This window comes from Oncorhynchus clarkii, chromosome 21, assembly GCF_045791955.1.
Source record: "Oncorhynchus clarkii lewisi isolate Uvic-CL-2024 chromosome 21, UVic_Ocla_1.0, whole genome shotgun sequence".
NCBI classification, from domain to species: Eukaryota; Metazoa; Chordata; class Actinopteri; order Salmoniformes; family Salmonidae; genus Oncorhynchus; species Oncorhynchus clarkii.
Window position 1 is genome coordinate 41,204,314 of NC_092167.1, and position 25,846 is coordinate 41,230,159.

General features: G+C 48.7%; 1 protein-coding gene across 1 annotated transcript in view; it reads right to left on the reverse strand.

Annotated features, from left to right (window-relative positions):
- The window catches only part of LOC139379056 (neurexin-2-like), a 929,896-nt gene that overhangs the window by 142,691 nt on the left and 761,359 nt on the right, over positions 1 to 25,846 (reverse strand). Inside the window, exon 17 of the mRNA XM_071121799.1 lies at positions 7,427 to 7,608. Within this exon, the coding sequence (XP_070977900.1) occupies positions 7,427 to 7,608 (182 nt within the window). The remainder of the gene's footprint in view (positions 1 to 7,426; positions 7,609 to 25,846) is intronic.

Here is a 25,846-nt window from a genome sequence, read left to right on the forward strand (position 1 = left end):
ACCCTTATAAAGAAAGCATCATGATTTACGAAGGTACAGCCCCCAGTCCTGGTCCTACAGTAACTTGCCTCTGTCCTCTACCATGGAGCTGATAGTAATTAAAGAAGCACTGTTGCACAGGGGAGAGTCCTTTAGGTGACTCAGGAGGAGCACAGAGCAAATCAAAAGTAATTCCAGTGGGAGAAATGCAGAAAAAGAGCTGGGAGAGAGGCTGATGGCCTGAAGTGAAGGGTGAGCGGGAGGACAACAAAGAATAAGGACAACAGACAGTCGGCAGGGTCAACCCAAGGTCAACCCAGCTCTCATCAGCCCTATAATGAAACCTACAGACCCGTAATTCACTCACACTGATACTGGTTGCATCCTAAATGGTACCCCATTCCCAATGTAGTGCACTACTTTTGACCAGGGCCCGTAGGGGATAGGCTGACATTCTGGACTCACCACTGATATACCCACTGTGATGATACAAAGTCGATGGGATGTGATGGAATCCCCTGATGATATAGTGTGATATAGAAGGCTAGGTGATATAGTGTGATATAGAAGGCTAGGTGATATAGAAGACTAGGCGATATAGTGTGATATAGGAGGATAGGTGACATAGAAGGATAGGTCATGTATAAAACTAGGTGATATACAAGGCTAGGTGATATAAAAGGCTAGGTGATATAGAAGGATAGGTGATATAGAAGGCTAGGTGATATAGAAGGCTAGGCGATATAGTGTGATATAGAAGGCTAGGTGATATAGTAGGATAGGTGATATAGGAGGCTAGGTGATATACTAGGCTAGGTGATATAGAAAGGCTTGATGGTATAGAAGGCTAGGTGATATAGTAGGATATAGAAGGCTAGGTGATATAGTAGGATAGGTGATATAGGAGGCTAGGTGATATACTAGGCTAGGTGATATAGAAAGGCTTGGTGGTATAGAAGGCTAGGTGATATCGTGTGATGTAGATGCTAGGTGATATAGAAGGCTAGGTGATATATAAGGTTAGGTGACAAAGAATGCTAGGTGATATATTGTGTTATAGATGCTAGGTGATATAGAAGGCAGCGAAAACAGGATTTAGAAATGTTTGCAAATATATAATAAATACGTAAGTATTCATTCCTTTCCTATGAGACTAGAAATTGAGCTGAGGTGCATCCTGTTTCCATTGATCATCCTTGAGATGTTTCTACAACTTGATTGGAGTCCACCTGTGGTAAATTCAACTGATAGGGCATGATTTGTGAAGGCACACACCTGTCTATTTAAGGTCCCACAGTTGACAGTGCATGTCAGAGCAAAACCCAAGCCATGAGGTCAAAGGTATTGTCTGTAGAGCTCAGAGACAGGATTGTGTCGAGGCACAGATCTGGGGAAGGGTACCAAAACATTTCTGCAGCATTGCATGTCCCCAAGAACAAAATGGCCTCCATCATTCTTAAATGGAAGAAGTTTTGAACCACCAGGTCTCTTCCTAGAGCTGGCTGCACCGGCAAACTGAGCAATCGGGGGAGAACGGCCTTGGTGACCAAGAACCCAATGGTCACTCTGACAGAGCTCCAGAGTTCCTCTGTGGAGATGGGAGAACCTTCCAGAAGGATAACTGTCTTCAGCACTCCACCAATCAGGCCTTTATGGTAGAGTGGCCAGACGGAAGCCACTCCTCAGTAAAAGGCACATGACAGCCCGCTTGGAGTTTGCCTAAAGGCACCTAAAGACTCTTAGACGTTGAGAAACCAGATTCTCTGGTCTGATGAAACCAAGATTGAACTCTTTGGCCTGAATGCCAAGCGCCACGTCTGAAGGATACCTGGCACCACCCCTAAAGTGAAGCATGGCGGTGGCAGCATCATGCTGTGGGGATGTTTTTCAGAGACAGGGACTGGGAGACTAGTCAGGATCAAAGGAAAGATGAATGGATTAAAGTACAGAGAGATCATTGATGAAAACCTGCTCCAGAGTGCTCAGGACCTAAGAATGAGGCGAAGGTTCACCTTCCAACTGGACAATGACCCTAAGCACACAGCCAAGGAAACGCATGAGTGGCTTTGGGATAGGTCTCTGAATGTCCTTGAGTGGCACAGCCAGAGACTTGAACCTGATCGAACATCTCTGGAGAGACCTGAAAATAGCTGTGCAGCAACGCTCTCCATCCAACCTGACAGAGCTTGAGAGGATCTTCAGAGAAGAATGGGAGAAACTCCCCAAATACAGGTGTGCCAAGCTTGTAGCGTCATACCCAAGAAGACTTGGCTGTAATCGCTGTAAATGTTTGCAAACATTTCTTCAAATCTGTTTTTGCTTTGTCATTATGTGGTATTGTGTGCAGATTGTTGAGGGGGAAACAACTATTTAAACCATTTTGGCCTTGACCTGTGGTATGAAACCCCAACACTGAGCCAGAGCTCTTCAAATCAAATCAAATCAAACCTGTGGTATGAAGCCCCAAAACTGAGCAAGATTTCTCCAAATTGATGCTTTGTAAACAACAGCTGTAGACTAACAGTGAGATAAATAAAATAGAGAAATAATAAAAAAGTAAATCACGTAATAATAAAAGTAATAATAAGTACACAATAACTTATCTACACATGGTACCAGTACCAGTACCAGTCGATGTGCAGGGGTACGAGGTAATTGATTGTGTGTGCGTGTGTATGTGTGTGTTTCTCTGTCCGTCCCTCCCAGCCGTAGTCCCAAACACAGTGCTGAATGAGGCTTGACCCCGGGTCAAATGTGTCCCTGTGCCTCCTAGGCAGCGGCAGACCAAACGCATTGGGGTAAGAGTAATGAAGAGGGAGAAGTGTCAAACTAAACACACACACACATGCACACACACACACATGCACACACACGCACACTCAATCCCCACATCGACCTAAGGGTAGATAGACTGATGGGTGGATGAGGGAGGAGAGGAAAAGAGGAGTAGAAAGTAGGGGATAGCAGCACTATTTTCACTCTGCCTTGAAGGCTGTAGTTAGTCAGTGTGAGCCCAGAGACAGAGAGAGAGGAATCATGTGACAGCACAGTCTAGAATAGCACCTGGCACCAGCCTCTCTTCATACCTGCAGGGAAGGGGGTGTGTGTGTGTGTGTGTGTGTGTGTGTGTGTGTGTGTGTGTGTGTGTGTGTGTATGCGTGTGTGTGTGTGTGTGTGTGTGTGTGTGTGTGTGTGTGTGTATGTGTGTGTGTGTGTGTGTGTGTGTGTGTGTGTGTGTGTGTGTGTATGCGTGTGTGTGTGTGTGTGTGTGTGTGTGTGTGTGTGTGTGTGTGTGTGTGTGTGTGTGTGTGTATGCGTGTGTGTGTGTGTGTGTGTGTGTGTGTGTGTGTGTATGCGTGTGTGCGCGTGCGTGTTTGACACCAGCTACAGTGAGAAGAACAAAGCCACTGAGTTCGGCAGCCAGCTGATAATGAACTGAACGTCATCCATTAGAATAATATGGGTTTTGAATATCGTCGGAAGCCAGAGAGCAGTGAGCACACAGGTCAATGAGACATTTAAAGGCAGCATTAATGCCTTTTTAAAAGGGCCGGATGTCCTTTAATTGCCTTATAAAGTTATCTTTCGGGTTCTCTTTACATAGACCGCTGAAACTCAACTCTGGACCTCGAAGCAAGTTCCACTGCCTTTTTTCATTGGTCCCCTCTAATCTGTGACTGATTTAGACCTGGGACACCAGGTGGGGGAAATGAATTATCAGGTAGAACAGAAAACCAGCAGGCTCCGGACAGTGTAGGATAAGCGTTGAATACCCCTGACCTAGACCATATGAGAGTCAAAATAAGAGGGATGGAGAAATGATTTGTTTGGTAAGAGGGTATAACAGGTAAAGAGCTGCCCAATGATCACTGAGTAGTCACTTCACTTCCTGTCCCTCTCCTGTCCATCCAATCTACTGTCAGTCACTCTTCTGTCCATCCAATCTACTGTCAGTCCCTCTCCTGTCCATCCAATCTACTGTCAGTCCCTCTCCAGTCCATCAAATCTACTGTCAGTCCCTCTCCTGTCCATCACATCTATTGTCCCTCTCCTGTCCATCACATCTCCTGTCCCTCTCCTGTCCATCACATCTCCTGTCCATCACATCTCCTGTCCATCACATCTCCTTTCCATCCAATCTATTGTCCCTCTCCTTTCCATCCAATCTACTGTCCCTCTCCTGTCCATCACATCTCCTGTCCCTCTCCTTTCCATCCAATCTACTGTCAGTCCCTCTCCTGTCCATCACATCTCCTGTCCCTCTCCTGTCCATCTCCTTTCCATCACATCTCCTGTCCCTCTCCTGTCCATCACATCTCCTGTCCATCTCCTTTCCATCCAATCAATTGTCCCTCTAATGTCCCTCTCCTGTCCATCACATCTCCAGTCCCTCTCCTTTCCATCACATCTCCTCTCCCTCTCCTTTCCATCCAATCTATTGTCCCTCTAATGTCCCTCTCCTGTCTATCCAATCCAATGTCCCACTCCTGTTCCTCCAATCTACTGTCCCTCTCCTGTCTATCCAATCTACTGTCCCTCTCCTGTCCATCACATCTCCTGTCCCTCTCCTTTCCATCCAATCTATTGTCCCTCTAATGTCCCTCTCCTGTCTATCCAATCCAATGTCCCTCTCCTGTTCCTCCAATCTACTGTCCCTCTCCTGTCTATCCAATCTACTGTCCCTCTCCCGTCTATCCAATCTACAGTCCCTCTCCTGTCTATCCAATCAAATGTCCCTCTCCTGTCTATCCAATCTAATGTCCCTCTCCTGTCTATCCAATCTACTGTCCCTCTCCCGTCTATCCAATCTACTGTCCCTCTCCTGTCTATCCAATCTACTGTCCCTCTCCTGTCTATCCAATCTACTGTCCCTCTCCTGTCTATCCAATATACTGTCCCTCTCCTGTCTATCCAATCTATTGTCCCTCTCCTGTCCATCACATCTCCTGTCCCTCTCCTTTCCATCACATCTCCTGTCCCTCTCCTGTCCATCACATATCCTGTCCATCACATCTCCTTTCCATCCAATCTATTGTCCCTCTTCTTTCCATCCAACCTACTGTCCCTCTCCTGTCCATCACATCTCCTGTCCCTCTCCTTTCCATCCAATCTATTGTCCCTCTCCTTTCCATCCAATCTACTGTCCCTCTCCTGTCCATCACATCTCCTGTCCCTCTCCTTTCCATCCAATCTACTGTCAGTCCCTCTCCTGTCCATCACATCTCCTGTCCCTCTCCTGTCCCTCTCCTTTCCATCACATCTCCTGTCCCTCTCCTGTCCATCACATCTCCTGTCCATCTCCTTTCCATCCAATCAATTGTCCCTCTCCTGTCCATCACATCTCCTCTCCCTCTCCTTTCCATCCAATATATTGTCCCTCTAAGGTCCCTCTCCTGTCTATCCAATCCAATGTCCCTCTCCTGTTCCTCCAATCTAATGTCCCTCTCCTGTCTATCCAATCTACTGTCACTCTCCTGTCCATCAAATCTCCTGTCCCTCTCCTTTCCATCCAATCTATTGTCCCTCTAATGTCCCTCTCCTGTCTATCCAATCTACTGTCCCTCTCCTGTCTATCCAATCCAATGTCCCTCTCCTGTTCCTCCAATCGACTGTCCCTCTCCTGTCTATCCAATCTACTGTCCCTCTCCTGTCTATCCAATCTACTGTCCCTCTCCTGTCTATCCAATCTACTGTCCCTCTCCTGTCTATCCAATCTACTGTCCCTCTCCTGTCTATCCAATCTCCTGTCCCTCTCCTTTTAATCACATCTCCTCTCCCTATCCTGTCCATCACATCTCCGGTCCCTCTCCTTTCCATCCAATCTATTGTCCCTCTAATGTCCATCTCCTGTCTATCCAATCTACTGTCCCTCTCCTTTCCATCCAATCTATTGTCCCTCTCCTGTCTATCCAATCTACTGTCCCTCTCCTGTCTATCCAATCTACTGTCCCTCACCTGTCTATCCAATCTACTGTCCCTCTCCTGTCTATCCAATCTACTGTCTCTCTCCTGTTCCTCCAATCTACTGTCCCTCTCCTGTCTATCCAATATACTGTCCCTCTCCTGTCTATCCAATCTACTGTCCCTCTCCTGTCTATCCAATCTAATGTCCCTCTCCTGTCTATCCAATCTACTGTCTCTCTCCTGTCTATTCAATCTACTGTCCCTCTCCTGTCTATCCAATCTAATGTCCCTCTCCTGTCTATCCAATATACTGTCCCTCTCCTGTCTACCCCATCTCCTGTCCCTCTCCTGTCTATCCCATCTCCTGTCCCTCTCCTGTCTATCCCACTCCTGTCCCTCTCCTGCCCCTCTCCTGTCTATCCAATCTCTTGTCCCTCTCATGTTCCTCCAATCTACTGTCCCTCTTCTGTCCATCCAATATCTTGTCCCTCTCCTGTCTATCCAATCTACTGTCCCTCTCCTGTCTATCCCATCTTCTGTCCCTCTCCTGTCCCTCTCCTGTCTATCCAATCTACTGTCCCTCTCCTGTCTATCCCATCTCCTGTCTCTCTCCTGTCCCTCACCTGTCTATCCCATCTCCTGTCCCTCTTCTGTCTATCCCATCTCCTGTCCCTCTCCTGTCTATCCAATCTACTGTCCCTCTCCTGTCTATCCCATCTCCTCTCCCTCTCCTGTCCCTCTCCTGCCTATCCAATCTACTGTCCCTCTCCTGTCTATCCCATCTCCTGTCCCTCTCCTGTCCCTCTCCTGTCTATCCAATCTACTGTCCCTCTCCTGTCTATCCCATCTCCTGTCCCTCTCCTGTCTATCCCATCTCCTGTCCCTCTCCTGTCTATCCCATCTCCTGTCCCTCTCCTGTCTATCCAATCTACTGTCCCTCTCCTGTCTATCCCATCTCCTGTCCCTCTCCTGTCCCTCTCCTGTCTATCCAATCTACTGTCCCTCTCCTGTCTATCCCATCTCCTGTCCCTCTCCTGTCCCTCCCCTGTCTATCCCATCTCCTGTCCCTCTCCTGTCTATCCCATCTCCTGTCCCTCTCCTGTCTATCCAATCTCCTGTCCCTCTCCTGTCTATCCCATCTCCTGTCCCTCTCCTGTCTATCCCATCTCCTGTCCCTCTCCTGTCCCTCTTCTGTCCATCAAATATCCTGTCCCTCTCCTGTCTATCCAATCTACTGTCCCTCTCCTTTCTATCCAATCTCTTGTCCCTCTCCTGTCCCTCCAATCTCCTTTCCCTCAAATGTATTATCCCTCCAACCTACTAACATACTGTCCCCCCAATCTCCTGTCCCTCCAATACAGGCTACTGCCTCTAAAATACTGTCCCTCCAACTTTGTGCCACTTCAACATACTGTCCTGCCAACCCACTCACCCCACCAATCCACAAACCCCATGTACTGCTCTAACGCCATGATGTCCCACCGCCAACTCCCCACCCATTACCCCATCTATCCCCTCTGCGGTCCCCAGGTTAGTATCTTACTATGTGCAGCTCCAGGTAGTCTCCCAGTCCCTTGGCACTCTCCACCCTGAGCAGCACGGCCTCCTTGAGCTGCGTGCTGAAGCCCACCGCCAGCCGGTCTGCCCGCGTGCTCGGCCGGTCGTTGGGGGGCCAGGTGTACGTGATGAGGGCTCCTCCTCTCCCGAAGATGTAGGTTGTCCCAGCTGTGGAGGGAAGAGGAGGCAAGTGTTATATATGGTGAAAACTATTTTATACTCCCATATCATGTGATACATTTGAAGATCAAACCAATAGATGAAAGTATCAAAAAGAAGGCTCGGGAAAGCATTCCAGGTGACTACCTCTTGAAGCAAGTTGAGAGAATGCCAAGAGTATGCAAAGCTATCATCAAGACAAAGGGAGGCTACTTTGAAGAATCTCATATATAAAATATACTTTGATTTGTTTAACACTTTTTTGGTTACGACATGACATATGTGTTATTTCTTAGTTTTGATTTCTTCACTATCATTCTACAATGTAGAAAATAGTAAAATAAAGAAAAACCCTGAAATGAGTAGGTGTGTCCAAACTTTTGACTGGTACTATACGCATATATATACACTATCTACCAAGATAGTTTTTTCATCTGTATTATTTGTAGCCATCTATTTACTACCACAAACAAATGCTGGAACTAAAACCACACTCAACCAACTCTATAAGGCCATAAACAAACAAGAAAATGCTCATCCAGAAGCGGCGCTCCTGGTGGCCGGGGACTTTAATGCAGGCAAACTCAAATCAGTTTTACCTCATTTCTACCAGCATGTCACATGTGCAACAAGAGGAAAAAAAACTCTAGACCACATTTACTCCACACACAGAGAAGCATATAAAGCTCTCCCTCGCCCTCAATTTGGCAAATCTAACCATCATTCTGTCTTCCTGATCCCTGCTTACAAGAAAAAAACTAAAGCAGGAAGTACCAGTGACTCGCTCAATAGGGAAGTGGTCAGATAACTCGGATGCTACGCTACAGGACTGTTTTGCTAGAATAGACTGGAATATGTTCCGGGATTCATCTAATGGCATTGAGGAGTATACCACCTCAGCTTCATCAATAAGTGCATCGACAACGTGGTCCCCTCAGTGACCGTGCGTACATACCCCAACCAGAAGCCATGGATTACAGGCAATATCCGCACCGAGCTAAAGGCTAGAGCTGCCGCTTTCAAGGAGCGGGACACTACTCCGGACGCTTATAAGAAATTCCCTTATGCCCTCAGACGAACCATCAAACAGGCAAAGTGTCAATACAGGACTAATATTGAATCCTGCTACACCGGCTCTGAGGCTCATCGGCTGTGGCAGGGCTTGCAAACTATTACGGACTACAAAGGGAAACCCAGCCGCGAGCTGCCCAGTGACGCGAGCCTACTAGACGATCTAAATCACTTGGAGGCAAGCAACACTGAAGCATGAATGAGAGCACCAGCTGTTCCGGACAACTGTGTGATCACGCTCTCCGTAGCCAATGTGAGCAAGAACAGGTCATTCACAAGGCTGCGGTGCCAGAGGGATTACCAGGATGTGTACTCAGATCATACACGGACCAACTGCAAGTGTCTTCACTGACATTTTCAACCTATCCCTGACCGAGTCTGTAATAACTAGATGTTTTAAGCCGACCATCATAGTCCCTGTGCCCAAGAAAGTGAAGGTAACCTGCCTAAATGAATACCGCCCCGTAGCACTCATATCGGTAGCCATGAAGTGCCTTGAAAGGCTGGTCATAACTCACATCAACACCATCATCCCGGAAACCCTAGACCCACTCCAATTTGCATACTGCCCCAACAGATCCACAGATGACGCAATCTCACTGCCCTTTCCCACCTGGACAAAAGGAACACCTATGTGAGAATGCTGTTCATTGACTACAGCTCAGCATTCAACACCATAGTGCCCACAAAGTTCAACATTAAGCTAAGCACCCTGGGACTAAACACCTCCCTCTGCAACTGGATCCTGGACTTCCTGACGGGCCGCCCCCAGGTGGTAAGGGTAGGTAACAACACATCTGCCATGCTGATCCTCAGCACAAGGGCCCCTCAGGGGTGTGTGCTTAGTCCCCTCCTGTACTCCCTGTTCACTCACAACTGAGTGGCCAAGCACGACTCCAACACCATCATTACGTTTGCTGACGACACAACAGTGTTAGGCCTGATCACCAACAATGATGAGACAGTCAATAGGGAGGAGATCAGAGACCTGGCAATGTGGTGCCAGCACAACAACCTCTCCCTCAATGTGAGCAAGACAAAAGAGCTGACAATAGGAAAAGGACAATAGGAAAAGGAGGGCCGAACAGGCCCCCATTAACATCGACGGTGCTGTCGTGGAGCGGGTCGAGAGTTTCAAGTTCCTTGGTGTCCACATCACCAACAAATGATCATGGTCCAAACACACCAAGACAGTTGTGAAGAGGGCCCGACAACACCTTTTCCCCCTCTGGAGACTGAAAAGACTTGGAATGGGTCCCTAGATCCTCAAAAAGTTGTAAAGCTGCACCACTGAGAGCATCCTGACCGGTTGTATCACCGACTTGTATGGCAACTGCTCGGCATCTGACCGCAAGGCGCTACAGAGGGTGGTGAGTATGGCCCAGTACATCACTGGGTCCAAGCTTCCTGCCATCCAGGACCTCAATACCAGGCGGTGTCAGAGAAAGGCCCAAATTGTCAAATACTTCAGTCACCCAAGTCAAAGAATGTTCTCTCTGCTACCGTACGGCAAGCGGTACCAGAGCTCCAAGTCTAGGTCCAAAAGGCTCCTTAACAGCCTCTACCCCCAAGACTGCTGAACAATTAATCAAATGGCCACCTGGACTATTCACATTGACACCCCCACCCTGTGTTTTTACACTGCTGCTACTTGCTGTTTATTGTCTACACATAGTCACTTTACATCTACCTATATGTACAAATGACCTGGACTAAGCTGTACCCCCACACATTGACTCGGTACCCCCTGTATATAGCCTCGGTATTGTTAGTTTATTGTTCCTTTTTGTTTTATTTTTTACTTTAGTAAATATTTTCTGAACTCTATTTCTTGAACTGCATTGTTGGTTAAGGGCTTGTAAGTAAGCATTTCACAGTAAGGTCTACTACACCTGTTGTATTCAGCATTTCACAGTAAGATCTACACCTGTTGTATTTGGCTCATGTGACAAATAAGATTTGATTTGACCTCAGTCATTTTGCACTTTGCACATTTTCGGGCATCATATCCTAATAAATTATACATACTTTTGCATTTATATTTTCCATAAACCTCTCTCGTGTCCATGGGATCTCTGAGGCTGCCCTCAATACCGCATCAAAACTCATTCTGCACACACTGATGCCTGCCAAATGACCTAAAACGACATTGAAATGAGACACCAACACCCCAGCCACAGACCTTGTCTCATATTAACAATGCTGTGTGGGCACAGCAGAGACATAGCAGGAAAAGTCAGTTTGATGCTTAGTGGGCAAACGGATGATGAAAGCACTGTCAAACACCGGGGGGGGGGACGGACGATCGCTGAGTCACTCGCACACACTGCCAGAGACAGTGAATCATCACACTTTATTTTAGTTGCTCCAGCTTTGACAATTACGACTACTTGTGACCCATCTACAGATCAGCTGGTATTGCTATTTCGAACAGGCTCATGTAATGAACCCAGTGCCAAACCCTTCTGTTCCTCCCTCCCACCAGAGACTAGCTGTGTTGTTTCCTACCAGCTGTATTCTTTTAGCACTGAATAATTATCGCAGCATGGTAGGGGAGCAGGCTGAAAGAAGAGTAGGCGGAAAGAGGGAGGGAGGGATGGAAAGAAATTAGAGGGGGTGACAATGAGGTGTGAGTTGCGATGGTTGGATGTGTTGAAGCCAGTGAGGTAATGTTCATCTGTTCCACAGCTACATCACTCTGTTGTCTTCCGGCTCAAAGGCGTCAGGGCTGTTCAAGATGAGAAGAGACACATGGAGCAGGTTGGTGTTTTTCATTGTGAATCTTGTTCTGGAGGCAGTTCTGCAGAGTGGTCACTAGCTGGCACAGCCACAAAGTCATAAAATCACATTTTAAACCTAACCCCAACCATAACCTTATCCTTAACCACATTGCCAACCCTAATGCCCGACCCTAATGCCCGACCCTAACCTTAAATTAATACCAAAAAGCAAATGTTAGTTTTCATGAATTTGTACAATATAGCAAATTTTGACATTGCGGCTGGCCTATCTAAGAGGAAACGCTCAGTTCTGCCTCCAGGCCAAGAAGTGATACTTAAGAACTACTTAATTGTTTTTTGGGGTATCTGCACTTACTTTAATATTTATATTTTTTTACAACTTTTACTTTCCCTCTACTACATTCCTAAATACAATTATGTACAGTGGGGCAAAAAAGTATTTAGTCAGCCACCAATTGTGCAAGTTCTCCCACTTAAAAAGATGAGAGAGGCCTGTAATTTTCATCATAGGTACACTTCAACTATGACAGACAAAATGAAAAAAAAAATCCAGAAAATCACATTGTAGGATTTTTAATGAATTTATTTTGCAAATTATGGTGGAAAATAAGTATTTGGTCACCTACAAACAAGCAGGATTTCTGGCTCTCCGGTTGATATATTATGGAATAGATATTTGAAAAACTCCTTGAGGATTGATTATAAAAAACGTTTGCCATGTTTCTGTCGTTATATTATGGATATAATTCCCCCCAAAATTTGGCGTTGTCGTGACCGCTATTTCTGGTGGATTTCTGAACATAACATGACAAGCAAACAGAGGAATTTTGGGTATAAAAATTATCTTTATGGAACAAAAGGAACATTTGCTGTCTAACTGGGAGTCTTGTCAGTGAAAACATCCGAAGATCATCAAAGGTAAACGGTTAATTTGATTGCTTTTCTGATTTTCGTGACCAAGCTTCCTGCTGCCAGCTGGACATAATGCTATGCTAGGCTATCGATTAACTTACACAAACGCTTGTCTTGCTTTGGCTGTAAAGCATAATTTCAAAATCTGAGATGACAGGGTGATTAACAAAAGGCTAAGCTGTGTTTCACTATATTTCACTTGTGATTTCATGAATATGAATATTTTCTGTTGCGCTATGCTAATTAGTGTAGTTGATGACAATTCTCCCGGATCCGGGATGGGTAGTTACAAGAGGTTTTAAATGATTTATACTTTGACTTTTGATACTTAGTGTCACGCCCTGGCCTTAGTTATCTTTGTTTTCTTTATTATTTCGGTTAGGTCAGGGTGTGACATGGGGGATTTATGTGTTTTGTCTGGTCTAGGGGTTTTGTATGTTTATGGGGTGTTACCTAGTCTAGGTGTTTATGTAAGTCTATGGTTGCCTAGATTGGTTCTCAATCAGAGGCAGGTGTTTATCGTTGTCTCTGATTGGGAACCATATTTAGGCAGCCATGTTCTTTGGGTATTTTGTGGGTGATTGTCTTCTGTCTTTGTGTCTATGCACCAGATAGGACTGTTTTGGTGGTGTGTAGTGTTTATGGTCTTTATTAATAAACATGTTGAACTCTAACCACGCTGCATTTTGGTCCTCGTCTCCTTCAACGGAAGAAAACCGTTACATTTTAGCAATTACATTTAAATGTGATACTTAAGTAGATTTAAAACCAAATACTTTTAGACTTTTAGTCAAGTAGTATTTTACTGGGGGACTTTAGCTTTCACTTGAGTCATTTTTTTAAATAAATGTATCTTTACTTTTACTCAAGTATGACAATTGGGTACTTTTTCCACCGCTGAGTGCAAGACTCATGACAATAAATGTCAACCTGCGCACATGGAGGGAAACTGCTCTAAGATGGCCGCTGGTAGAATGGCACCCATGTTGCAGAGAGATTGAGGCAGTAACACTAGCAGCAGCACCCACACTCAGGTGCGAGTCTCTCGCTTTTCTCTTTCCGCCTCAGTGTGTGAAGCGCCTGATGCCTCGGCTCTCCGGGTCCCAGCCTTCCAATCTAATTTTATTTTCTAAATAAACAAGATGCGTGACTGAAATACTATAACTAGCCCACAGCATGAAAGACCATCTTAGAGAAAGAAGATACACAACTGAAGGTTTCACTTTCTCCTCTTCCATCAGTCATGTAGAACGCAGGAAATTGGCATAAATACAGAAGGTGATGAGGATGATGAGGATGACTACTGAAGACAGAATCGCCACCGCATATCAATTTACAATATCTACACCAACAACCACTCAATAATCAACACTACAGTACATATTCTATTGACAATTTCATCCAGATGCCATGCCCAGGGAAACGTTCACAATCAACACTGCTTACGACTGTAAAGCCACAAAGTCAAAAACTTTAAAGTACCTGTCATCGATCATTAAACTAGCTAACTTCATTTCATTTAAGACAGTGCTGTATAATTATCTCTCCTTCTTTTATTCAGTTCTTGTCCTGTGTGGTGGCAGGCACAATGTCTGCGGTGACGGTGGCCACCTGTCGTTACGGCAAACCTGCAGCAGCCCACTAAGCGATGATACAAAGAGGTGATGAGGCTTCTAATGAGCTGGTCTGACAGGTCTTCCCTGACTGAGACCGTGTCTTAGTGTGTCAGAGACACCCAACACCTACTTCTCTCCTCTAGCTAACTGACTGGTGCAGAGGCAATGCATGTAGACCCATGCCACCCACCAACCACATATCCCTTTCTGCACACCAAGGGATTGAGTGAGAGATGTAGAGAGAGATGTAGAGGGAGACAGAGAGGTAGAGGGAGACGGAAGGGAGACGGAGAGGTAGAGGGAGACGTAGAGGGAGACGGAGAGGTAGAGGGAGACGGAGAGGTAGAGGGAGACGTAGAGAGAGATGTAGAGGGAGACGGAGAGGTAGAGGGAGACGGAGAGGGAGACGGAGAGGTAGAGGGAGACGTAGAGGGAGACAGAGAGGTAGAGGGAGACGGAGAGGGAGACGGAGAGGTAGAGGGAGACGGAGAGGTAGAGGGATACGTAGAGGGAGACGGAGAGGTAGAGGGAGACGGAGAGGGAGACGGAGAGGTAGAGGGAGACAGAGAGGTAGAGGGAGACGTAGAGGGAGATGGAGAGGTAGAGGGAGACGGAGAGGTAGAGGGAGACGGAGAGGTAGAGGGAGACGGAGAGGGAGACGGAGAGGTAGAGGGAGACGGAGAGGTAGAGGGAGACGTAGAGAGAGATGTAGAGGGAGACGTAGAGGGAGACGGAGAGGTAGAGGGAGACGGAGACGGAGACGGAGAGGTAGAGGGAGACGTAGAGGGAGACGGAGAGGTAGAGGGAGACGGAGAGGTAGAGGGAGACGTAGAGAGAGATGTAGAGGGAGACGGAGAGGTAGAGGGAGACGGAGAGGGAGACGGAGAGGTAGAGGGAGACGTAGAGGGAGACGGAGAGGTAGAGGGAGACGGAGAGGGAGACGGAGAGGTAGAGGGAGACGGAGAGGTAGAGGGATACGTAGAGGGAGACGGAGAGGTAGAGGGAGACGGAGAGGGAGACGGAGAGGTAGAGGGAGACAGAGAGGTAGAGGGAGACGTAGAGGGAGACGGAGAGGTAGAGGGAGACGGAGAGGTAGAGGGAGACGGAGAGGTAGAGGGAGACGGAGAGGGAGACGGAGAGGTAGAGGGAGACGGAGAGGTAGAGGGAGACGTAGAGAGAGATGTAGAGGGAGACGTAGAGGGAGACGGAGAGGTAGAGGGAGACGGAGACGGAGAGGTAGAGGGAGACGTAGGGAGAGATGTAGAGGGAGACGGAGAGGTAGAGGGAGACGGAGAGGGAGACGGAGAGGTAGAGGGAGACGTAGAGGGAGACGGAGAGGTAGAGGGAGACGGAGAGGGAGACGGAGAGGTAGAGGGAGACGGAGAGGTAGAGGGAGACGTAGAGAGAGATGTAGAGGGAGACGTAGAGGGAGACGGAGAGGTAGAGGGAGACGGAAAGGTAGAGGGAGACGTAGAGAGAGATGTAGAGGGAGACGGAGAGGTAGAGGGAGACGGAGAGGGAGAGGTAGAGGTAGAGGGAGATGTTGTGGGAGACGGAGAGGTAGAGGGAGACGGAGAGGGAGACGGAGAGGTAGAGGGAGATGGAGAGGTAGAGGGAGACGTAGAGAGAGATGTAGAGGGAGACGTAGAGGGAGACGGAGAGGTAGAGGGAGACGGAGACGGAGAGGTAGAGGGAGACGGAGAGGTAGAGGGAGACGGAGAGGTAGAGGGAGACGGAGAGGTAGAGGGAGACGTAGAGAGAGATGTAGAGGGAGACGTAGAGAGAGACGGAGAGGTAGAGGGAGACGTAGAGAGAGATGTAGAGGGAGACGTAGAGGGAGACGGAGAGGGAGACGGAGAGGTAGAGGGAGACGGAGAGGTAGAGGGAGACGTAGAGAGAGATGTAGAGGGAGACGTAGAGAGAGACGGAGAGGTAGAGGGAGACGTAGAGAGAGATGTAGAGGGAGACGTAGAGGGAGACGGAGAGGTAGAGGGAGACGGAGAGGTAGAGGGAGACGTAGAGAGAGATGTAGAGGGAGACGGAGAGGTAGAGGGAGACGGAGAGGGAGACGGAGAGGTAGAGGGAGATGTAGAGGGAGATGGAGAGGTAGAGGGAGACGGAGAGGAAGACGGAGAGGTAGAGGGAGACGGAGAGGTAGAGGGAGACGGAGAGGTAGAGGGAGACGTAGAGAGAGATGTAGAGGGAGACGTAGAGGGAGACGGAGAGGTAGAGGGAGACGGAGACGGAGAGGTAGAGGGAGACGGAGAGGTAGAGGGAGACGGAGAGGTAGAGGGAGACGTAGAGGTAGAGGGAGACGGAGAGGGAGACGGAGAGGTAGAGGGAGACGGAGAGGTAGAGGGAGACGTAGAGAGAGATGTAGAGGGAGACGTAGAGGGAGACGGAGAGGTAGAGGGAGACGGAGACGGAGAGGTAGAGGGAGACGTAGGGAGAGATGTAGAGGGAGACGGAGAGGTAGAGGGAGACGGAGAGGGAGACGGAGAGGTAGAGGGAGACGTAGAGGGAGACGGAGAGGTAGAGGGAGACGGAGAGGGAGACGGAGAGGTAGAGGGAGACGGAGAGGTAGAGGGAGACGTAGAGAGAGATGTAGAGGGAGACGTAGAGGGAGACGGAGAGGTAGAGGGAGACGGAAAGGTAGAGGGAGACGTAGAGAGAGATGTAGAGGGAGACGGAGAGGTAGAGGGAGACGGAGAGGGAGAGGTAGAGGTAGAGGGAGATGTTGTGGGAGACGGAGAGGTAGAGGGAGACGGAGAGGGAGACGGAGAGGTAGAGGGAGACGGAGAGGTAGAGGGAGACGTAGAGAGAGATGTAGAGGGAGACGTAGAGGGAGACGGAGAGGTAGAGGGAGACGGAGACGGAGAGGTAGAGGGAGACGGAGAGGTAGAGGGAGACGGAGAGGTAGAGGGAGACGGAGAGGTAGAGGGAGACGTAGAGAGAGATGTAGAGGGAGACGTAGAGAGAGACGGAGAGGTAGAGGGAGACGTAGAGAGATGTAGAGGGAGACGTAGAGGGAGACGGAGAGGTAGAGGGAGACGGAGACGGAGAGGTAGAGGGAGACGTAGGGAGAGATGTAGAGGGAGACGGAGAGGTAGAGGGAGACGGAGAGGGAGACGGAGAGGTAGAGGGAGACGTAGAGGGAGACGGAGAGGTAGAGGGAGACGGAGAGGGAGACGGAGAGGTAAAGGGAGACGGAGAGGTAGAGGGAGACGTAGAGAGAGATGTAGAGGGAGACGTAGAGGGAGACGGAGAGGTAGAGGGAGACGGAAAGGTAGAGGGAGACGTAGAGAGAGATGTAGAGGGAGACGGAGAGGTAGAGGGAGACGGAGAGGGAGAGGTAGAGGTAGAGGGAGATGTTGTGGGAGACGGAGAGGTAGAGGGAGACGGAGAGGGAGACGGAGAGGTAGAGGGAGACGGAGAGGTAGAGGGAGACGTAGAGAGAGATGTAGAGGGAGACGTAGAGGGAGACGGAGAGGTAGAGGGAGACGGAGACGGAGAGGTAGAGGGAGACGGAGAGGTAGAGGGAGACGGAGAGGTAGAGGGAGACGGAGAGGTAGAGGGAGACGTAGAGAGAGATGTAGAGGGAGACGTAGAGAGAGACGGAGAGGTAGAGGGAGACGTAGAGAGAGATGTAGAGGGAGACGTAGAGGGAGACGGAGAGGGAGACAGAGAGGTAGAGGGAGACGGAGAGGTAGAGGGAGACGTAGAGAGAGATGTAGAGGGAGACGTAGAGAGAGACGGAGAGGTAGAGGGAGACGTAGAGAGAGATGTAGAGGGAGACGTAGAGGGAGACGGAGAGGTAGAGGGAGACGGAGAGGTAGAGGGAGACGTAGAGAGAGATGTAGAGGGAGACGGAGAGGTAGAGGGAGACGGAGAGGGAGACGGAGAGGTAGAGGGAGATGTAGAGGGAGACGGAGAGGTAGAGGGAGACGGAGAGGAAGACGGAGAGGTAGAGGGAGACGGAGAGGTAGAGGGAGACGGAGAGGTAGAGGGAGACGTAGAGAGAGATGTAGAGGGAGACGTAGAGGGAGACGGAGAGGTAGAGGGAGACGGAGACGGAGAGGTAGAGGGAGACGGAGAGGTAGAGGGAGACGTAGAGAGAGATGTAGAGGGAGACGTAGAGGGAGAGGTAAAGGGAGATGTAGAGGTAGAAGGAGATGTAGAGGGAGACGTAGAGGGAGACGTAGAGGGAGATGTAGAGGGAGAGGTAGAGGGAGACATAGAGGGAGATGTAGAGGGAGAGGTAGAGGGAGACGTAGAGGGAGAGGTAGAGGGAGATGTAGAGGGAGAGGTAGAGGGAGACATAGAGGGAGACGTAGAGGGAGAGGGAGAGGCAGAGGGAGAGGCAGAGGGAGACGTAGAGGGAGAGGTAGAGGAAGAGGTAGAGGGAGACGTAGAGGTAGAGGCAGAGGGAGACATAGAGGGAGACGTAGAGGGAGACGTAGAGGGAGATGTAGAGGATAAGAGTGGGAGAGAGAGAAGAAGAAGTGAGAGAGAGAGAGTGAGAGTGAGAGATAAAAAGACAAAGAGAAAGTGAGCTATCAGCATAACTCCCTAAGTCTCCACACTGTCCATTTTATACTTAAGACTGAAGTTAGAACTAAATGAATAAGATCTTGGGAGTCCTCCTCGGCAAACAAAACTCAGGGCAGAATATGGATTTTCCACTGACCTTGACCAGTCTACCTCTAATCAAGCTATCTGCTCGCTCTGTTTTGTTGGACTAATAATAATAATGATGGAAACGCTCCGTAGCACTCATGTTTATTTTGCAGACTGAATAAGAGCTAAATATTTATTACTTGTCCAATTAGCTCAGGCTGGAATCGATGTCAACCAATCAATCCTCTCTACCTGCAACAGAGAAGCGGGAGGTGATATCAAACGTTGCAGGACGCCACGTTGATTATTCTTTTCATTTCTGGGGTCGGTAACATTTCATCTTCAGTTGAGGAAAAATAATCATAAAGCTCCCTGAATGAAAAGTAATGAAAAAAACTGATTGATTTTAAATTGTTCCAATGCAGGGCAGGTGGAGTGTGTGTGTGTCGTGTGAGTGGTGGGGTTTGTCATATTGGACACTCATGGTGAATAGCCATTGATTCGGGCCAAAGCTAGGCCTTCTAGGACACTTGTTGTTCTCCACAACAGCTATAAAATAAATAGGTCATCATAGACAGACGGCTAGAATGATATGCGACCAGATGTCTCTCATCCCGACAGACCAGTGTCTACTGTACTCAGTCCACAGATATATGACTCGAGTGGCCTATGTAATAAGCCTCCATAACTTCTAGTGTTCTATTTAATTGTGCGATTCAGCCTTTCTTATGATTCACGGTGACGAAGGACAAGTTGATCCAACACCGGAACCACTACAACAATACTGTTTGTATCTTTAGACATATAAACTAGGCAGTGCCTCGTAAACCCTCTCTGTTAAACCTTCTGTTCATACATGAACCAAGTGGGTTGTTGGTGTAATTAGTCCATGTGACTAGACTGCGATATTGATTCCCTTTGAAAAGAGCAAACATAAAGCTTTCAACAGTTTGGTTCTAAAGAGAAGTTTCACAATGAAGTGACCTGGTAGACTGGACGTTGCAGATAGGACATGTTGTCAACTAGAACTCTGTTGAGCTCAAGACGAACAGAAACAACACACAAGCGTGCACACACACACACACGTACGCACACACACACACACATATATTCACATGCATGCACACACACTTGTGGTAGTTTCACAATCTACAGGGTTGATTGCGTCAGATAGACATTTCCCTGTAGGTCCATTTAAACCATGTATCTGATGCGGGTTGGAGATTGGCTCATCATCATCTAGCGTTAACATAGTCTGAAGAAGCCTGGCCTTCCTGTCCTCTGGGACCCTGAGTGGCGCAGCGGTCTAAGGCACTGCATCGCAGTGCTAGAGGCGTCACTACAGACCCGGGTTCGATCCTGGGCTGTATCACAACCGGCCGTGATCAGGAGTCCCACAGGGCGGCGCACAATTGGCCCAGCATCGTCCGGGTTAAGGGAGGGTTGGCCCGGGGTAGGCCGTCATTGTAAATAAGAATCTGTTCTTAACTGACTTGCCTGGTTAAATGAAGGTCAAATGAATAAAAATAGGCTGATGGGCTAGGATAGAGTGTGTGAGTGTGCAGTTATCTCAGGCACATTGCACCCCTACGGTGGCCACACTGCTAAACTCACATAGCTGTTTGACGCCGACCACAACGGCCAATGGAATTTACAGAAGAGAAAATACCCAATTGTATGGAGGCACAGGAGTGGAAACCTTTCAACCCCAAATATTCTACAAGAAAGCTTTGGTCTACAATGAATCACCAACTTGGTTTCTTGGTAAACTGCTCGAGTCCCTGCTCTTTCAAATTGTTTTACAAAATGGAGGGAGGGGATGGTATAAAGGGATGGAGGGGAGGGAGGTTAGAGACGGACAGTTTCACCTGCCGATAAGGGGAGCATCTCTCGGAGGGTTGATAGGTCGAAACGTTGTGTTAACGCCCCGCATATATTATCAGGACCCAAAAGGCCCTTCTGCCTCATAACGTGTGTGATAGGAAGACCCAAAAGGCCCTTCTGCCTCATAACGTGTGTGATAGGAAGACCCAAAAGGCCCTTCTGCCTCATAACGTGTGTGATAGGAAGACCAAAAAAGGCCCTTCTGCCTCATAACGTGTGTGATAGGAAGACCCAAAAGGCCCTTCTGCCTCATAACGTGAGTGATAGGAAGACCCAAAAGGCCCTTCTGCCTCATAACGTGTGTGATAGGAAGACCCAAAAGGCCCTTCTGCCTCATAACGTGTGTGATAGGAAGACCAAAAAAGGCCCTTCTGCCTCATAACGTGTGTGATAGGAAGACCCAAAAGGCCCTTCTGCCTCATAACGTGTGTGATAGGAAGACCCAAAAGGCCCTTCTGCCTCATAACGTGTGTGATAGCTCTGGGGGTGCTTCTGGAACGTCTCATCGAGAGTGAGAATGGGCCGACTCAAAGATTGAACAACCAACAGTCACACACACACACACACACACACACACACACACACACACACACACACACACACACACACACACACACACACACACACACACACACACACACACACACACACACACACACACAGTCACAACCCACTACAACTGCAGCAACACTCTTGCCGGCCTCCTAATAACCTGGTAGTCAGAGACGTGGCACAGACGGAGACAGCTGAATATTTCAATGGCAGGTTTAGCCCTGCGACTCTAACAGTCTTAATTATTCATCACCTTCACAGACTGCAGCACACAACACATTTTCACAGCACATGATATCATTTTTTGTATATATTTACGAGAAATGTGACATTGGCTAGGTTTCACTGCTGATTATGTCAACGATGGGAACAGACGGCATCTTGGGGGCAGAGAGAGGGGGAGGAAAAAGGTTCCTTCTACATGTGGCTATTTAGAGGAACCAGAGTAAACGAGACACGGGGAAGAGTTACGGCGAGACACCAACATCTCCCGCATGGTGCCATCATTCTGGAAAGGTCAGGATTCGGTAGGTGATGTGTGCGCTTCTTGTTAGTGGGGCAAATTAGTGTTAACATCATACTAATTATGCTCTAGGGTAAGAAAACAAATGCGGGCTAATGCCTTGCTCCAGTCGTTGACCTTGTTTAAGTGGTATCTCGCCTTGTTGGAACTAGCCTTATGAAAATTAGAGGTGCCTAAAGTTCACAATGCACAACAACACATCCATCACTCTCTTTTATGGGTAAAACATGGGACAAATTCACAAAAAGGGGATTCGGAAATAGAAAATGAGGAAAATGGACTCCTGACTTGTACTGTAGACTACACAGCCTTTACAGTAATTAACAAGTCAACATATGAGAATGGACTTAGCTTCTAGCTTATACCCTTTAAATCTGAAAATAGACTCTTGGCTCTTTCAGTAACTCGCCAAATGGAGACATACTGTACATATCCTTGATTCCATGAATCAAATTAGCCTTTGTCCATTTAATCAATTCCTGTCTGATTGTCAGACAACCTCTCCTGAAAGGGTCACTTATCTCTTATTGCCAGTATACAGTTTCTCTCAGTAAACATCAACTTACATTCTAGACCAATCAGTGTTGACACAAAATGCACTAATGTTGACCTGTGCTGAGTGTAGCATTCTAATGGCTCCTCAGTTTGAGTGGAGTCAAAATGGAGTGGAGTGGGTGGATGGTTGTGTTGGTTATGGTAGTGGGTGGCGGATGGTGGGTGGGATGGAGACTAATGGTGAAGCCAGTGTAAATCATCTTCGGTCTGAGACAAGGTGAGTGGAAGTTATGGATGGAGGGGGAACGGACGAACGGAGGTGGGTGAGGAACAGAAGTAGAGAGAGAGAGAGAGAGGGAGAGAGAGAGAAAGATTGAGAGAGATGAAAGAGAGAGGATGAGATGGAGAGAGGAGAGAGAGAGAGGGATCAATGGAGAACGAGAAAGAGAGAGAGAGAGGTGTGATGTTCTGTATATTCTAGTGTCCCACTTCAAAGGCATTGGGGATGAAGAGTGAAGAGATGAAAGGGGGCCTGACGGACGGACTCTCTGTGTGTGTGTGTGTGTGTGTGTGTGTGTGTGTGTGTGTGTGTGTGTGTGTGTGTGTGTGTGTGTGTGTGTGTGTGTGTGTGTGTGTGTGTATGTGTGTGTGTGTGTGTGTGTGTGTGTGTGTGTGTGTGTGTGTGTGTGTGCGTGTGTGTGTGTGTGTGTGTGCGCATGTGCACGTGCATTTGAGTGAGTGTGTATAGGTCTGACACATGAACAACATGAGATTTCCTACACGGGTCAATCAACATGGGGTTTGGGCTTCTGCACAACTGTCTTGTATGAAAGCTGTTCGCCACCACTGAAGCCTTCATGAAAAATCTTCACTGGCCATAGGAAATGCCTTTTGCATTCCATTATACGTGGCTGGTGAATGCATTTTTACTGTCCCACCAGGTCTTTTAAGTCTTACTGAAGTTCAGGATGACACTATGCTTCTGCCGAGTGACTTCATCCACTGTGGTCACAGAGGGGTTAAAACCTATCAACCTTTAGAAATAAGCTGTGACAGAGGTCAGATGGGGTCAGACGTCGAAAACATTTCAAAGCCGTCTGTGACCAATGACCACAAAGGGCCCGGGCGGCCATCGTAAATGTCATCTCCCTCCCTCTCTCTGATGTTATTCTGAGTTTTTTACGTGCCAGATTGAGGGAGTGGGGGAAAAAGGGTGACAGTCAACCATTTCTGTTTAGAACATGTGGGACTCCTAAACAGGCGCATATCTCTTTCTCCCTTCCCACTCTCTGCCTTCCTCTCTCTCTCCCTGTCTTTTTTTCTTCATCCCTCCATCCCCCCTCTCTCTCTTTCTGCAGGTCAGCAGTCATACATTGCAGACAGCATGGAGGGATGCTGTTACAAAACCCCTCCATTTATTGGCCGGCTCAGAGTGGCAGCCAGCCAGACAGACAGCCCGAACCACAGTAAATAAAACAGGCATTAACAGAGGGGGGAAAACAAACACATAAACAAACAGGGCCTGGAGGGGGAGGGCCTGGAGGAGGAGGGCCTGGAGGGGGAGGGCCTGGGGGAGGAGGGCCTGGAGGGGGAGGGCCTGGGGGAGGAGGGCCTGGAGGAGGAGGGCCTGGAGGAGGAGGGCCTGGAGGGGGAGGGCCTGGAGGAGGAGGGCCTGGGGGAGGAGGGCCTGGGGGAGGAGGGCCTGGAGGGGGAGGGCCTGGGGGAGGAGGGCCTGGGGGAGGAGGGCCTGAAGGGGGAGGGCCTGGAGGAGGAGGGCCTGGAGGGGGAGGGCCTGGAGGGGGAGGGCCTGGAGGGGGAGGGCCTGGAGGAGGAGGGCCTGGAGGGGGAGGGCCTGTGGGAGGAGGGCCTGGGGGAGGAGGGCCTGGAGGGGGAGGGCCTGGGGGAGGAGGGCCTGGAGGAGGAGGGCCTGGAGGAGGAGGGCCTGGAGGGGGAGGGCCTGGAGGAGGAGGGCCTGGAGGGGGAGGGCCTGGAGGGGGAGGGCCTTGAGGGGGAGGGCCTGGAAGGGGAGGGCCTGGAGGGGGAGGGCCTGGAGGAGGAGGGACTGGAGGAGCAGGGACTGGAGAAGGAGGGCCTGGAGGGGTGGGAGCTGGAGGAGGGGGGCCTGGAGGAGGAGGGCCTGGAGGGGGAGGGCCTGGAGGAGGAGGGACTGGAGGAGGGCCTGGAGGGGGAGGGGCCTGGAGGGGGAGGGCCTGGATGGGGAGGGCTTGGAGGGGGAGGGCCTGGAGGAGGAGGACCTGGAGGGGGAGGGCCTGGAGGAGGAGGGCCTGGAGGGGGAGGGCCTGGAAGGGGAGGGCCTGGAGGGATAGGGCCTGGAGGAGGAGGGACTGGAGAAGGAGGGCCTGAAGGGGGGGTGCTGGAAGAGGAGGGCCTGGAGGGGGAGGGCCTGGATGGGGAGGGCCTGGAGGAGGAGGGACTGTAGGGGGAGGGCCTGGAGGAGGAGGTCCGGATGGCTGGATGTTGGTGCTCTGCAGTGGAGTTTGAAAGGGTATCTGCCGGGTGTGGCAACAGGATAAGACAATTGATTTCTAGGCAATCTGGATGGTTATGAATGTGCAAGCTGAAAGCCTATCCAGATGTTGTTAGAATCTGTAATTCTACACAATGTGGTGGTGTACTTAATTTTTCCATCCAAAGGTGCATATGAAACCATGTATAGTGAGTCTATAGGGGTTGGTAGAATTTATTGACGCTTTCCCGCTCTGTGGAAACGCATACAAAGCCAAAGCTGTCAGAGATGTGCCAGTCAGCCAAAATGGCTTCAGATAGCTATTCATCTGGCGCCTCAGACTCATTTACTGTCTATGGCCGCCAGTGGAAACACAGCTCATCTATGTCTCAGACTGCTTAGAGATGGCTGGAGGGAAAAGGGTTGAAAAGCAGGATGTACAGAAATCACATATGACATATTAGGCTCACTGACTGGAACAGGAAGGCTGAGGGTGTGTTGGGTGGTGGATGATGGGGGATGCATGCGCGCGCGCGCGTGTGAGTGCGTGTGTGTGTGTGTGTCTGTGTCTGTGTGTGAAACATTGAGGTTCCTCAGAGGAGGAAGAGGAGGACCATCCTCAGTGAATTTCACAAAAATATATATTTTTAAACATTTAAAAAGTTATCCTTTTTAGATAAAACTATACTAAATATATTCATGTCACCAAATAATTGATTAAAACACACTGTTTTGCAATGGTCTACAGTAGCCTCAACAGCACTCTGTAGGTAGCACCATGGTGTAGCCAGAGGACAGCTAGTTCCCATCCTCCTCTGTGTACATTGACTTCAGTACAAATCCTAGGAGGCTCATGTCTCTCACCCCCTTCCATAGACTTACACAGTGACAACTTCCAGAGGACGTCCTCCAACCTATCAGACCTCTTGCAGCATCAACTGATATGTTGTCCACCCAATCAGAGGATCAGATAATGAATCTAGTACTGAAAGCAAAGCATAAGCTACAGCTAGCTTGTACTGTAGTGCATAAAATGTGGTGAGAAGTTGACTCAAAGAGAGAGAAAGACAATAGTTGAACAAACAACATTTTGAACAAATACATTTCTTCCAAAATGAAGGATTTTACTAATTTATTGCCACTGGGGCCGGACAGTGTGAGTCCTAAACTGCTTAGTGAGTGTACATTATCGTTACTGCATGATTGTTATTATCCATTATTTTTATTTCTAATTTGCACTTTGCACATTCTTCCATTGCAAATCTACCATTCCAGTGTTTTACTTGCTATATTGTATTTACTTTGCCTCCATGGCCTTTTTTTGTCTTTACCTCCCTTATCTCACCTCATTTGCTCACATCGTATTTAT